This window comes from Lathyrus oleraceus, chromosome 6, assembly GCF_024323335.1.
Source record: "Lathyrus oleraceus cultivar Zhongwan6 chromosome 6, CAAS_Psat_ZW6_1.0, whole genome shotgun sequence".
Lineage (NCBI taxonomy): Eukaryota > Viridiplantae > Streptophyta > Magnoliopsida > Fabales > Fabaceae > Lathyrus > Lathyrus oleraceus.
Genome location: NC_066584.1, coordinates 81,762,723 through 81,776,653, shown reverse-complemented (window position 1 = coordinate 81,776,653; position 13,931 = coordinate 81,762,723). Strand labels below are relative to the sequence as shown.

Sequence of the window (13,931 nt, the reverse complement as noted above, 5' to 3'; positions counted from 1 at the left end):
GCCATGTTGATATGAATGACCCATAATTATGGTTATGTGAATTTGATTATGGTAAATTAGAGTTAAGATTTATAGTGAATAGGAATAATGATGGTGAAATTATACATTGTAAACACACAAAACACATTGTTTTATGAGAAAGGACAATGATCAAAACAATTTAAAATAAATTTGAGGAATATCCCCCTTTTTACTCCATCTTTTTGTATTTGTTACTTACTAGTATCTTATTATTATTTTTTTGAAATATTTGTTTTTAAGCATAATAATTTAAACAATCAATCTTAAAATCATCCTACTTTTATTTTTAAATAAGTATAAAACTCTTTAGAATAAATCAATGAAATTAAAAAAATAGATCGAAGTAATAAATTTACTAAAAAATTGTATAATTTTAAAAGTTCAGTTTTAAGAGAGATTTAATGTTTATGTTATGAGTACTAAAAAAATTAAAAATTATAAAATACTGTTGTTAAGAGAAATTCCAAAATATTTTTAAAAAAATACAAAAATGTAAACAAACTATTGAAAATTAGAGAATATGTCAAAAATTTAGGATTTGCAATGGAAAACCCTAAATACTACTTTTTGTTGAATGTTAGGGTTTGACTGGTTTGTGATTGCGATTTGCGAGGACGCGTCACTAATCAGGAATCCAAATTCCAATTTCAAATCTATCAACGAAGAGGAACAGAGTCTCTGTCGCCGCTTTATCGGTATTCTCTTCATCTTTCCAGCTGTTTTCTTTCCTTTTCCCCCAAAATCCATGACTGCTTATTCCCCTAATCTTACTGCACGCACTTGTCTGTTTCTCAACAATTTTCTGAACATTTTTCTGGGTCTTTGTGTTTGTACTCTGATTTGAAGTACAGTGTTGTTCTTTCACTGTGTTGCTTACTGTTTGTTTGCAGAGTAGCATTTTTTAATGGCTGTTTTCACTTTTGGTGGGTTAATTTACATTTTAATTACATTGTTTATGTGTTAACAGGGTTTTATCTTCATGTACTAATACCATGAAGAGGACATTGCCGTGGAGTGATGATGATGAGGGTGATGACTCATCTAATGATGAGTCGTCTTCTTTACATTCAGGTTCTGAAGGTGATAATGAAACTGGAGGAAAAAAATCCAAAGGTAAATAATTTCTAGTGTAGCAAAATTTTCAAAATTCATTCATGTATGATATATGAAGCATCGACACAGACACTATATACGACACTGGCACTTTAATATTGGTAATAATTGAGTTCGTGTTGTAATGGTGTTCAGACACCACGCCTTCAATCTAAAGTGTGAGTCTACAAAGTGTGTGAAACATGTAAATGTAGTCACTTGAATCTAGGATGTGCATAGGTTCTTAATGTTATTATGCCCCCACTTTTAGTATATGTTTAGTATATATGTGGATTGGTACTCATCTAACTTATGAAACCTTGGTCTTACTAGTTCCTTCACTTGTTGATTTGGATATTTCTGATCATATTATTGATAAAGGTAAACTGGGCTTCAAATAAGGGTAGATAAAATTCATAACTTGATAAAATGACAATGATGAACCAGTCTAATTATGTTGCAATTACCTTAATATCATTTTGTGGCTCGCATTTGGTATGATTGAATAGAAGTTCTGCCTAAAGCAGAATAGTTATTGATAGATAATAAGAGAAATTGCACAATGTGATGATGCTGTGCGATGTGGGCCTCTATCGTGGAAGAGATTCCTTGTTAATTGGTATTCGGTGATTGCTGTTTTAGATTTAGTTGTTGGGGATATATGCCTATCTAGAGCTTCAATCAGTGTAATGCAATATGGTTTCCTTACCCTGCTATGTAGTTGTGCTAGACAGATAATATCTTAAATAAGAATATTAGAATTGACTAATTTGAATATATCATCAGTTATGCTTATAACATTTCTTTTTATCTTCACAAAAAAAATTTCTAGAGTTTATTTAGCCACTAAAGTAGATATTTCTCGGAAAATATAAATTTGAATATCAGGGTTTCTCAATTCTGTCTTTGTTTGTTCATATTGTGTAACTTAATTTGTGTTCTGAAATCCATATTATGATAGTTTCATGCTTGTAAACTTTGACATCTTGAAAATTCTCACTAATGTCAGTTCCTTATGGTGCGGTGCATGTTCACTAGTTTAATGAACTTCATGTCTGTAGGTAAATCTACGAAGAAGAAAAGTGCTCCAATTGACTTTGAAGCTCTCAAGCGATACGGGTATAAAGGCGGGCCTTCAGTCTTAAAGGTACCTCCACCCAAAGAAGGTGACACAAAGCAAGATTGGTCTTGGTCCAGTGGAAAAGAAAAGCGCGTCGAGAAGGAGGTTGAAGAAACATATGAAGAACGGAAGAAAACAAGAGAGGCTCTTTCCATAGGAGAGCAGCTGCCAACTGTTCTGACTAGAAATGAAAAGAAGAGTCTTTCCTTTTCTCAGAAGGAAAAGAGGAAAAGGGAACTTGGTCAAGCAAGCAGAGGGAAAAATTATGTTGAAGAAGAGAAAAGGCAGTTGAGGGAGAATGGAGTCTATTCAGGTTTTGATGCTTGATATGCTGAGGCTAGAATCTACTGCATCTTGTATAAAGGTTACTATGATACTATCCAGGGCCATTTTGTACTAAAATGATTTGGTTTAGGTGATGTCTCTACTATAATCTCATGTTAAGTCGAAACCATTTTAGATATTAAATGACTGAGGCTGGAATCTTTTATGGATAGCCAAAATTGAACGTCACATAACATATTATCGATTAATTTTGGTTGTTCACAGCTTTACGATCTCATGACTATGGTTTACTCTTCTCATTCTTTCAGAAAAGGCATACTCACTTTTGATCCCTTCGGTTTGAGATGTGATTTATGCCCTTTGAGTTTTTCAGCCTATGAAGTCTCTCCATTCCACCTAAAATCTTTTTTTAAGTGTTAAATTTTACTTGAAAATATAATGAATCAAAATTACAGAGGAATTGTATAAAAAAATATATAAATAGGGATAAATTGTTTTTTTATTTGAGTTAAAATTGATGTATTATTTAGTGAGTTAAGTGTTAAGGAATGTATAAAATGATTTTATCAAATGAATTTTGTGATTATTTTATTAGATTATGAGATTTGGAAGTTTTAAATAGAGTAAAAGACTCTATAAAAAATAGAGTAAAAGACATGGGGTAATATTTAAAAATAATGTTGCGACAAAATCATTTTGTAAAATTAATTTTTTAAACATAAATTGAATAAAGAGTTATTTGTTTGGATACATGTACATAAAATAAAGTCAAATAATAAATTTTAGTGGAAAAATGATATTTGTATTTAAAAACTATAAATCCTAGTTTTACAATAGAGTCAATTTTTAAAGTCAAAATAATTTAGGGAATTTTTTAATGCATCATATATATTTCTAATACAACATAAAAAATACTAAAAAATATTCTTAGATTTTGAAGATGTATTTTCGAACGCACCTCAAACATGTGTACCGTAGGCCAATTTTGATTCAAACTCTACGGGTGTGACTTTTTTTATTTCAGAAATTCATCTTCAAAAACTTTCTGTAAATGCATCTTCGTAACAACTGAACGAGAAATAAAAGTAGCAAAAAATCAAAAGGTTGTATTTTCACAAAATAAAATTATCATTTATAACATAAAATCAGCATTATATAGGTGATGTTAAAATAAAATCAGACATTACATTTCAATACTCAGATGGACGAAGAGACATTTGCGACATACTGAATGATGTTTACATGTGACATTTGAAACATTTTCTGTTTGTATAAAATACAAAACAAGAGCCCTTAAATTTATAGAAGTTGCAAATAAATGTGGACCTAAAAAATTATATCATGCATTATTGTTGGTTTTAGAGATACAATTCTGATAGTACTCTATTATCTTATTTAAGAGATACATCTCTGGAATCTTTTCTAACATGTGTGTTTTGTTTGCGAAATGATCAAATGTTTTAAAAGATATCAAAAAATGTATTAAAATATTTGAAATTATATATATATTATATATATATATATATATATATATATATATATATATATATATATATATATATATATATATATATATATATATATATATATATATATATATTACACTTCATTAATATTAATACACAATTACATCAAGTTAGTTGACGAAAAATTAAAATGAATCAAAAGATTTGTCGCCGACTAAATCTATAAGTATGGATGGTACCCCATTTGACTTTTGTGCATTTAATTCTCTTTCAATGTTGCTCAATTTCTCGAACTCTTGCATCCTTTCCACAAAATGGTCCGGTCAAGTCTCAACTTTTGTTGTTGAATGAGCTGCTCACTCCAGTGATGTAAGTGGTATAGGGCATCTCGGTTTCAAGTAAACTTGAATAAAATGTCGTGATTTTGAAAGTCACCCAATACACAACATACAATCATTTGGATTTTGAGGTGGGATGGTGTGCAGTGGGAAAATGGTTTCCGAAAAACCATATCGTGTAAGATCAATACACACTCTATCATACACACATGCTATCGGAGCCTACATTATCAGTTTGTTTAGCTTCGTGAAAATATTATTCAAACCCGCTAGAGATATGTTATTGATTCTAAGTGTTGGCAGCAATTTTGGTAAAACAAAGAGTGTTCACAAGATGTTATGTGTGATGTCTTAACATGAGATATCCTATGTACCTGCTGGAGTTCAAGAACATGTGCATGCAGGATTGTTTCAGAATGCCACATACAATGACAAGGCTTCTGATATTGGATGTACCTGCTAGAGCTTAAATGAAAGACATGTTCATGCAGGATTGTTTCAGATGACATACACAATGTCATGACATCTGATATGGCTGTACCTGCTGGAAGTTATAAAAGGAATTATTGGATTATGCAGGATTTTTCCAGGATGTCAGACCCGATGTCATGACATCCTGTACACAAAACATTCAGTATGAATGTCTGGTGTTTTGTGATTGCACAATTAATGGCAATCTTTGGATGATTGAAGATATGGCTAGCTGGCGCATTCAATCATGGATTACAACCAGATTTACTTATTTTCCAAGGAGATCTATACAGTTGTTATAAAAAGATTTGATTGGAAAATAGATTTAGGGTTTTCAAGATGTCCAAGCCCAACTGAGAGCTTTTATAAAAAGGGACTTAGAAAACCTGTTTGAACACACAACCAAGACTGAGCGAAATACAGAGAGATAGCTAGGGTTTGTGTCTGTTTAGTCGTAAGACTTGTAGGTCATTCAAGTCATCCATTGATGATTGAATTGGACTAATTTGTGGTTGTAATTTGTCACTCTAAAGCTGTTAAGCAAGAGTGTGTGTCTTCTTGATCAAAGCTGTGAAGCAAGATCAAGAGTGTGTCTTCTTGATTGAAACTGTGAAGTAAAATCAATAGTGTGTAATTGAAAAGTATTTTCTTTTCTCAAGGGATTGTTGTTTAAAATCACTGGTGTGTGATTGTAGGGAAGTGAGTGGGTTCTCATATCTAAGAGTGCTTAGGTAGAAATTGTACGGGTAGAGATTAGGTGATAAAGACTGTAACTTGTTGAAGTGTACGGAGAGTCTTTGAACTAATTCTATTTTAGTGAATTTCCTTCCTGGCTTGGTAGCCCCCAGACGTAGGTGAGTTGCACCGAACTGGGTTAACAATTGCTTGTGTTATTCGCTTTACCATTCTGTTTTGTTTATCCATTGTTTATTACCAGATATTAGTGTCGTGACATTACCTTCGACATCTTATATCTGATACCAGAATTTCAATTGGTATCAGAGCAGGCATCCTGCTCTAGTTCTGGGTGAGATCTAGGGGCAATACTTTCTGGTACAATGGAGAGAGATGGAGGATCTGTTCATAGGCCACCGATTTTGGATGGTTCTAACTATGATTATTGGAAACCTCGAATGGTAGCATTTCTAAAATCCCTTGATAACAAGGCTTGGAAAGTTGTGTTAACAGGTTAGGTACATTCTGTCATTACTAAAGAAGGAGAAGCCACCACTAAGAAGCCTGAAGAACAATGGTCCAAGGAGGAGGAGGATCTTGCTCTTGGAAACTCTAAAGCCTTGAATGCAATATTCAATGGGGTAGACAAGAATATTTTCAGGCTGGTAAACAACTGTGAAGTGGAGAAAGAGGCTTGGGACATTCTCAAGACCACTCATGAAGGCACCTCTAGGGTAAAGATGTCTAGACTTCAGCTGCTCACCTCCAAGTTTGAAAACTTAAGGATGAAAGAAGATGAAAACATTCATGAATTTCACATGAGTATCCTTGAAATTGCTAATGCTTCAGGAGCCATGGGAGAGAAGATGACAGATGAAAAACTGGTAAGGAAAATACTCAGGTCATTTTCTAAGAGATTTACAATAAAGGTGACTGCCATTGAAGAATCTCAAGACATTTCCAACATGAGGGTAGATGAGCTAATTGGTTCCCTCCAAACCTTTGAGTTGGGACTAAATGATGGTTTTGAAAGGAAAATAAAGAGCATGGACTTTATGTCAAACACAGAAGAGGATAAGAGTCAGGAGGATGATGAAGATCTGGTCAATGAAGTAGCAATGTTGGGAAGGCAGTTCAATAAACTATTGAAAAAGATGGATGTAAGATCAATGGCAAATGTCAAGAACATATCATCTGACATCAGTAAATCCAACAATGTTGGAAGAAGAGCAAGACCAGATGAGAAGCTCAAAGAAGGAAAAGAGGTTCAGTGCTATGAATGTGATGGGTATGGACACATCAGGACTGAATGTGGAACCTACCTCAAGAAACAGAAGATAAGTCTTGCTGCCACTTGGTCTGATGAGAGTGAAACAGAGGAGGCTGCAAATCTTGTGACAGCAATGACAGGACGATGGGGATCTGATGAAGACTCAAGTGATGATGAAGTAACCTTTGAAGAATTGGCCTCTACCTACAGAAAATTGTGTCACAAAAGTGTAGAGTTGTGCAAACAGGTTGAAAGCCAGAAGAAGGAAATAACTCAACTTGAGAATGAGAAGACAGAATACTTGGAAACCATCTCCAAGTTACAAACAAAAGAAGTGGTTCTGAATGCCAAGCTAGACAAAAATCCACAAGCTGAAAATCAGAAGATAGCACAGCTGGAAAGTGAGAAGGCAGACCATGCAAAAACCATCTCTAAATTGAAGACTGAAGTCATGTTTTAAAATTCTAAATTAGAAGAGATGACCAAGTATGTAAGAATGTTAAGCAATGGGTCTGATTCCTTAGACAAGATCCTTTAAACTGGACAAATAACAGGAGACAAATCTGGCATTGGGTATAATAAATCAAAACCTGAGAGCAGTGACACTGGTGTCGAACCTCAAGCCAAACTTAAGTGCATTCAAAAACCTGTGATGTCACAACATATGTCACATCACCAGAGGATAAAACAGTTGAAAGGGAAACACCAAAGATGGAGATGCCATTACTGTGGGAAATTTGGTCATCTAAAGCCTTTCTGCTATAAACTGTATGGCTATCCTAGGCCTGCTCATCATTAGGATCACTATCAATTCAGACCCAAACAGTACATGCCTATCATCAAAATGCAATGGGTCCCTAAGACTAATGTCACAAGTCTGATAGCTCACATTCCCCTCAGAATCTCAGCCAAAGAAGAGTGGTACTTTGATAGTGGATGTTCCAGACACATGACTGGAAACCAAGACCTGCTAACTGATCTGCACCACCATACCATAAGTCATGTAACCTTTGGAGATGGAGCAAAAGGTGAAATCAAGGGAACAGGTAAGCTTGATTACCTTGGAGTACCTAAACTTGACAAGGTTCTACTAGTTAAGGGCTTAACTGCAAACCTAATAAGCATCAGCCAACTATGTGATCAAGGTCTGAATGTTAACTTCACCAAAACTGAATGTCTAATCTCTGACATAAATAGTGAAGTAATTATGAAAGGAATCAGGACCAAAGACAATTGTTACATATGGAGCTCTCAATTCGATTATCCCTTAAAGTATTGGTTGAGTACAGATGCTGTCAAGAGTGATGAAAAACAAGGCAGGGGGAAATGTCATACAAAGATGTCACACCAGAAGCTCAGAGGAGAAAAGGTTATGATGGCTTAAAAAACTGAGAGGTTAGATCAAACAGGTGGACATATGACCAGTCACAGGGAGAATGAAACTATTGGGACTAAGCCATAAGGGACTCTATGCAAAAAGGCCAAGGACAATATGAAGAAGATTTGGATGACACCTGTGAAAGGTATAGAAGATGATAGCAGTTGGGCTCAACTGGGTTGGATGAAACAATTACTGATTGCGTACAATGTCACACACGATGTCATAACATTGTATTATGACTTCCTGAATGCTGAAACTAGGTCCAAAAATCAGATTCAGCACAGATGGACAAAGTATTGTTCTTGCTATTATCACTCCATTAGAAAATTTGTGGAAGACAAATTCAGAAGTCTAAAGCTTGGACTGGAACTAGCAGACAAGCTTGCAAGGAATTTGGGTAAAATTGAATATGAGGGAGGGAAATTAGGGATTTGGACTCTTGTAAAATTATGGCAGTTAAAGTGGAAAAATAAAGAAAATAAAAATAGTGTCCGCCCTTTTAAAAGAAAGAGCCACATTAATGATAAATCACTCTCTGGCATTGAAAATAGTATCTATTCCCTTAGCACACGCTACCTAAGCGCAACAATCTCCCTCTCCATTCATCTTCTCAGAAAAGCTCAGCTAGGGCAAAGAAACTTTTCTCAAAAGTCCTACAACATGTCTCAACATTCATCATCAACTAGTTCACATTCATCATCTTCTCACCATGGAAAAACTCCCTCAATGAAGTTTATATATGAAGATGTGATGGACGTCACTCCACTCTGCATGATACCAGGCGACACCCTAGGTCCCTCTTCCAAAGCTGGAGATAAGCAAGGTAATACCTCTGGTAACTCCTCTCTCCCAAAAGACATGCATTATGCTGATCATGCAATAAGGAACCTAGTAACTAGGATTCTAAGAGAAGGGCATGAAGTCAAAGGGGTTTCTACCCCTCTGTCTAGAAGGGAACCCTCTCCTGAGGAGGAACCTCATGCTGATAAAGATGATGACTCATCTAAATCAAAAAAAGAAGGTGCTGCTGAAGGGCTATGCTCTCTAGGTAAAACCCTACCTAGCAAGAAACCAGCAAATATGTCTCAGGAGAATGTCATTGACCTAGAGGAAGAAAGCTCTGAAAAGGAGGATGATCCTTTGGTTAATCTTGTAAAACCTAGTGTTGGTGAGAAACTGAGAACTAGGCAAGGGAAAAGTGTGGCAAGAATGAGAACAGGAAGAGTGAAAAAGACTGCTGGTATAGGACCCTCAAAAGCTTGGAGCAAAGTTGAGGTTAGGAAAAGGAAAGAAAGAGATAGCTCTGACTCTGAGGAAGATGTCAAAGACGATGTCCCAGACATCTCCCCTGCAAAAAGGCAGGTTGTTCAGAAGTCTCCTAACAAGGCTTATGTTGTGCACCTAGACAATATCTCCTTTCATTTGGAAGATGGGGCAGCAAAATGGAAATATGTCATTCAGAGGAGAGTAGCTATTGAAAGAGAGCTTGGACAAGAAGCTGTAGAGGTAAAGGACGTAATTGAGTTGATCAAAAATGCTGGACTCATGAAGACTGTGGTAACTCTACCCCAATGCTATGAGGGGTTGGTAAAAGAGTTTATTGTTAATATCCCTGAGGATATTCATGAAAAGAGCAGCAGGGAGTTCTGCAAGGTGTTTGTAAGGGGAAAATGTGTGAAATTCTCACTAAGTGTCATCAACAAGTTCCTAGGAAGAGGAACAGATGGAGGAGTAGACCTAGAGACTACAGACAATGAGGTCTGTAGGGTTATCACAGCTGGCCAAGTTAAGGAATGGCCTAGTAGGAATCACTTATCAGCTGGAAAGCTCAGTGTTAAATATGCCATCTTGCACAAGATTGGCTCAGCTAATTGGATTCCTACTAATCATGTCTCTACTATCTCCATTAACCTTGAAAGAATCATTCATGCAATTGGAACAAGGGTTAACTATGATTTTGGCAAGTTCATATTTGATCAAACCATTAGACATGCTTCTATAAATGTTGTGAAGTTACCCATTGCCTTCCCCTCCCTTATTTGTGGCATTATCCCGAGCCAACAACCAGGAATTCTGAGTACAAGTGACATTCCAAGTAGGAGAAAATCCCCTCTGTCCATTCATTATAAGTTGTTTGAGGGAAGTCATGTCAATGATGTCATGACATCTGCCAAAAGGGAATCTACATCTCAAGGGGGCCTGGTTGATCAACTAAAAGAAACCTGCAAGGAATTGGAAAATGGTATAAGGGTGGCCAAGGCTAGAAAAGAAGCTTTAGAAGTTCTTATCTGTAGCCTGGAGAAGGAAGAAGTAGAGAAGGCCGGGAAGGACTCAAATACAAGACCAAAATCCCAATCCAATGGAAGTTCTGGAAGCTCAGAAGACTTTGAAGGTGCTGGTGAAGATACAAGTGAAGGTGAAGATGATTCTTCTTCTTCTGATTAATGGTCCCTGGCTGAATTGAAGACTGGGAGGAGTGCTGGAAAGTTTGGTGGAAGTTGGTCTGCTGTTTGAAAGACTGTTGTTTTTACTGGTTTTTTTTTGTATTTTGTGGTAGTCCTTATTGATGCCTTTTATGTATTATTTAGGGCTCTTAAGGAGTTCCTTGGATTTGTTCATTATTCCAGCTATCACAGTTGTGTATAATGATGGTGTGTACTTCCTGAATATTTTATTTTAACATGCTTAATGTTATAACATCTGATCTAACATTCTCTGCTAGGCTAATAGACATTTATTTTGTCTAATTGGTCACCTTTGGTCAATATTGACTAAAAAGGGGGAGAAGTGCTTGATATGGAAGCTGTTGTGGAAGTTGTATGTGGCTGGACAGAAGGACAGCTATTATTGAAAGAAGTGCACAGGTGCTACAACAGAATGTTGTTCTGTTTACAAATGTCAAACAGGATGTCTGATATGATGCACAGGTGTTGATGTTGAAGCAGATGTCAGTATGACATTCTGGCTGGTATAGGTGCTGGAGTTACAGTAGCTGTTATTTGATGAATGCACAGATTTATGGGGAGAAGAAGTACCCTGGTGCATTGTGCATTTGTGTGTCTTACTAGTTGCATCCATAACTAATAATTCTGTTGTTTGTTGCACAGATTTAGGGGGAGGAGAAGTACCCTTGTGCATGTGTGTATTACTAGTAGCCATAGCTAGTAAATTGTTTTGCTTCTGCTGCTGATTAAACTACTGTTATATTGTTTAACTGCTGATAGTTTACCTTGTGAACAAAAAGGACTGATATATGTTTTAGCCAAAATTTGCCAAAGGGGGAGTTTGTTGATTCTAAGTGTTGGCAACAATTTTGGTAAAACAAAGAGTGTTCACAAGATGTTATGTGTGAAGTCTTAACATGAGATATCCTATGTACCTGCTGGAGTTCAAGAACATGTGCATGCAGGATTGTTTCAGAATGCCACATACAATGACAAGGCTTCTGATATTGGATGTACCTGCTAGAGCTTAAATGAAAGACATGTTCATGCAGGATTGTTTCAGATGACATACACAATGTCATGACATCTGATATGGCTGTACCTGCTGGAAGTTATAAAAGGAATTATTGGATTATGCAGGATTTTTCCAGGATGTCAGACCCGATGTCATGACATCCTGTACACAGAACATTCAGTATGAATGTCTGGTGTTTTGTGATTGCACAATTAATGGCAATCTTTGGATGATTGAAGATATGGCTAGCTGGCGCATTCAATCATGGATTACAACCAGATTTACTTATTTTCCAAGGAGATCTATATAGCTGTTATAAAAAGATTTGATTGGAAAATAGATTTAGGGTTTTCAAGATGTCCAAGCCCAGCTGAGAGCTTCTATAAAAAGGGACTTAGAAAACCTGTTTGAACACACAACCAAGACTGAGCGAAATACAGAGAGAGAGAGCTAGGGTTTGTGTCTGTTTAGTCGTAAGACTTGTAGGTCATTCAAGTCATCCATTGATGATTGAATTGGACTACATTGTGGTTGTAATTTGTCACTCTAAAGCTGTTAAGCAAGAGTGTGTGTCTTCTTGATCAAAATTGTGAAGCAAGATCAAGAGTGTGTCTTCTTGATTGAAACTGTGAAGTAAAATCAAGAGTGTGTAATTGAAAAGTATTTTCTTTTCTTAAGGGATTGTTGTTTAAAATCACTGGTGTGTGATTGTAGGGAAATGAGTGGGTTCTCATATCTAAGAGTGCTTAGGTAGAAATTGTACGGGTAGAGATTAGGTGATAAAGATTGTAACTTGTTGAAGTGTACGGAGAGTCTTTGAACTAATTCTATTTTAGTGAATTTCCTTCCTGGCTTGGTAGCCCCCAGACGTAGGTGAGTTGCACCGAACTGGGTTAACAATTGCTTGTGTTATTCGCTTTACCATTCTTTTTTGTTTATCCATTGTTTATTACCAGATATTAGTGTCGTGACATTACCTTCGACATCTTATATCTGATACCAGAATTTCATATGTTGTCGACCAACTGAGAATAAAGATTTTTGTCTTTAAATATGTGTTCCAAAACTGTGATGCTCCGACTAAATCATGTATGTATCTTATTATGTTGGTTCTTGATCATTTGGTTCACGAGGTTTCAATCTCTACACAAATTGTCCTTACAATTTTGCAACCAATTCTTCAATGTAGCACGAGCAGACTCAACTTGTAACAACCCAATTTTAGTATTTATTTCTTATATTATTATTATTATATTTTATTTTATTTATTTGGAGTGTTAATTAATTAATTGGTTGTTAGGTAGTATAATAATTGATTATATTAATTAATTTGGTGTGTTAATTAATTATTTAGTTGATATGAGATATAATGAATAATTGAATTGATTAACTTGATGTGCATATTGAGTTGGTTTAATTTATTTGAATTAAATAGAGATATTATAATACTAGGTCTTATTGGGCCTAATAATTAAATTAGAGGCATCATTCTTTAAGCCCAAATATAGTACTAGGATATAAGAGGTGAGGAGAGTGAGGAGTAGGATTATTTTGATCATTTGACGGCAATAGAGAAAGAGATGAGGAAAAGTAAGGAGAAGAGGGGAAGAACAAGAGAGAAGCTAGGGTTTCCAGAAAATTGAAGAGGTAAGGGGGAGAATCCTTATTATTATGGGTTAGTATGATTGGGTCAATAGGTAGAAGTATGTTTAGGTTAAAATCCCTAATTTTGTATGGTTGTTTGAAATTGTTAGGTCTTGATGAGTATTCTTGATTTGTGGTGATTTGATTATGTTAAAACTGCAAATTAACGTTATATACTTAGAGTATTGTATGAGTTATAATTTTCTGAACGTTTGGCTTTTTACGGAATCGAAATCGGAGGTCCGAAAGTCCTCCAACGATGAAAAATGCAGAAAATTCTGCATTCTGTTTTGTGTTAACCAGTTACCCTTCGAGCGTTAACCGGTTACTTGCTTAAAAATCTACCAGGAAATTGATTATGTTTTATGTTAACCAGTTACCCTCCGAGCGTTAACCGGTTACTTGCTTAAAAATCTGCGCAGGAAATTGATTCTGATTTATGTTAACCGGTTACCCTCTGAGCGTTAACCGGTTACTTGTTGTGAAAAATGAAAATTTGAGATTTTAAAAGTTGTATTCATTTGAAATGAAATCTAAGTGTGCGTATTTGATAATTAGCCTATATTTGTGAATGATATATTGTTATGAATGTGTATATGTATCATTAGTGGATAATTCATAGAGTTGAATTATGGTGATATGTGGAATGTTAAGATGGTAGAGATGATCTTAATTGCATATGTGTTGGTATTTGTACATTCATTCATGG

General features: G+C 35.5%; 1 protein-coding gene across 2 annotated transcripts; it reads left to right on the top strand.

Moving 5' to 3' along the window:
- Positions 1-529: 529 nt before the first annotated feature.
- Positions 530-2,787, top strand: LOC127092970 (uncharacterized). 2 transcript variants are annotated; one of them, XM_051031866.1, is made up of 3 exons: positions 530-716; positions 989-1,134; positions 2,175-2,787. In XM_051031866.1, the coding sequence occupies exons 2-3, from the start codon at positions 1,014-1,016 to the stop codon at positions 2,558-2,560; spliced, it is 507 nt and encodes a 168-aa protein (XP_050887823.1). In that variant the 5' UTR covers positions 530-716; positions 989-1,013; the 3' UTR covers positions 2,561-2,787. The 2 variants fall into 2 exon arrangements, with proteins under 2 accessions (XP_050887823.1, XP_050887824.1); XM_051031867.1 differs by lacking the exon at positions 530-716 and adding an exon at positions 737-866.
- Positions 2,788-13,931: the final 11,144 nt, after the last annotated feature.

Bases quoted from the DNA above. Each gene is read 5' to 3' on its own strand.
- LOC127092970 (XM_051031866.1), top strand. From the start codon at position 1,014: ATGAAGAGGACATTGCCGTGGAGTGATGATGATGAGGGTGATGACTCA. The intron at 1,135-2,174 runs GTAAATAATTTC...TCATGTCTGTAG, and splicing joins TGGAGGAAAAAAATCCAAAG to GTAAATCTACGAAGAAGAAA.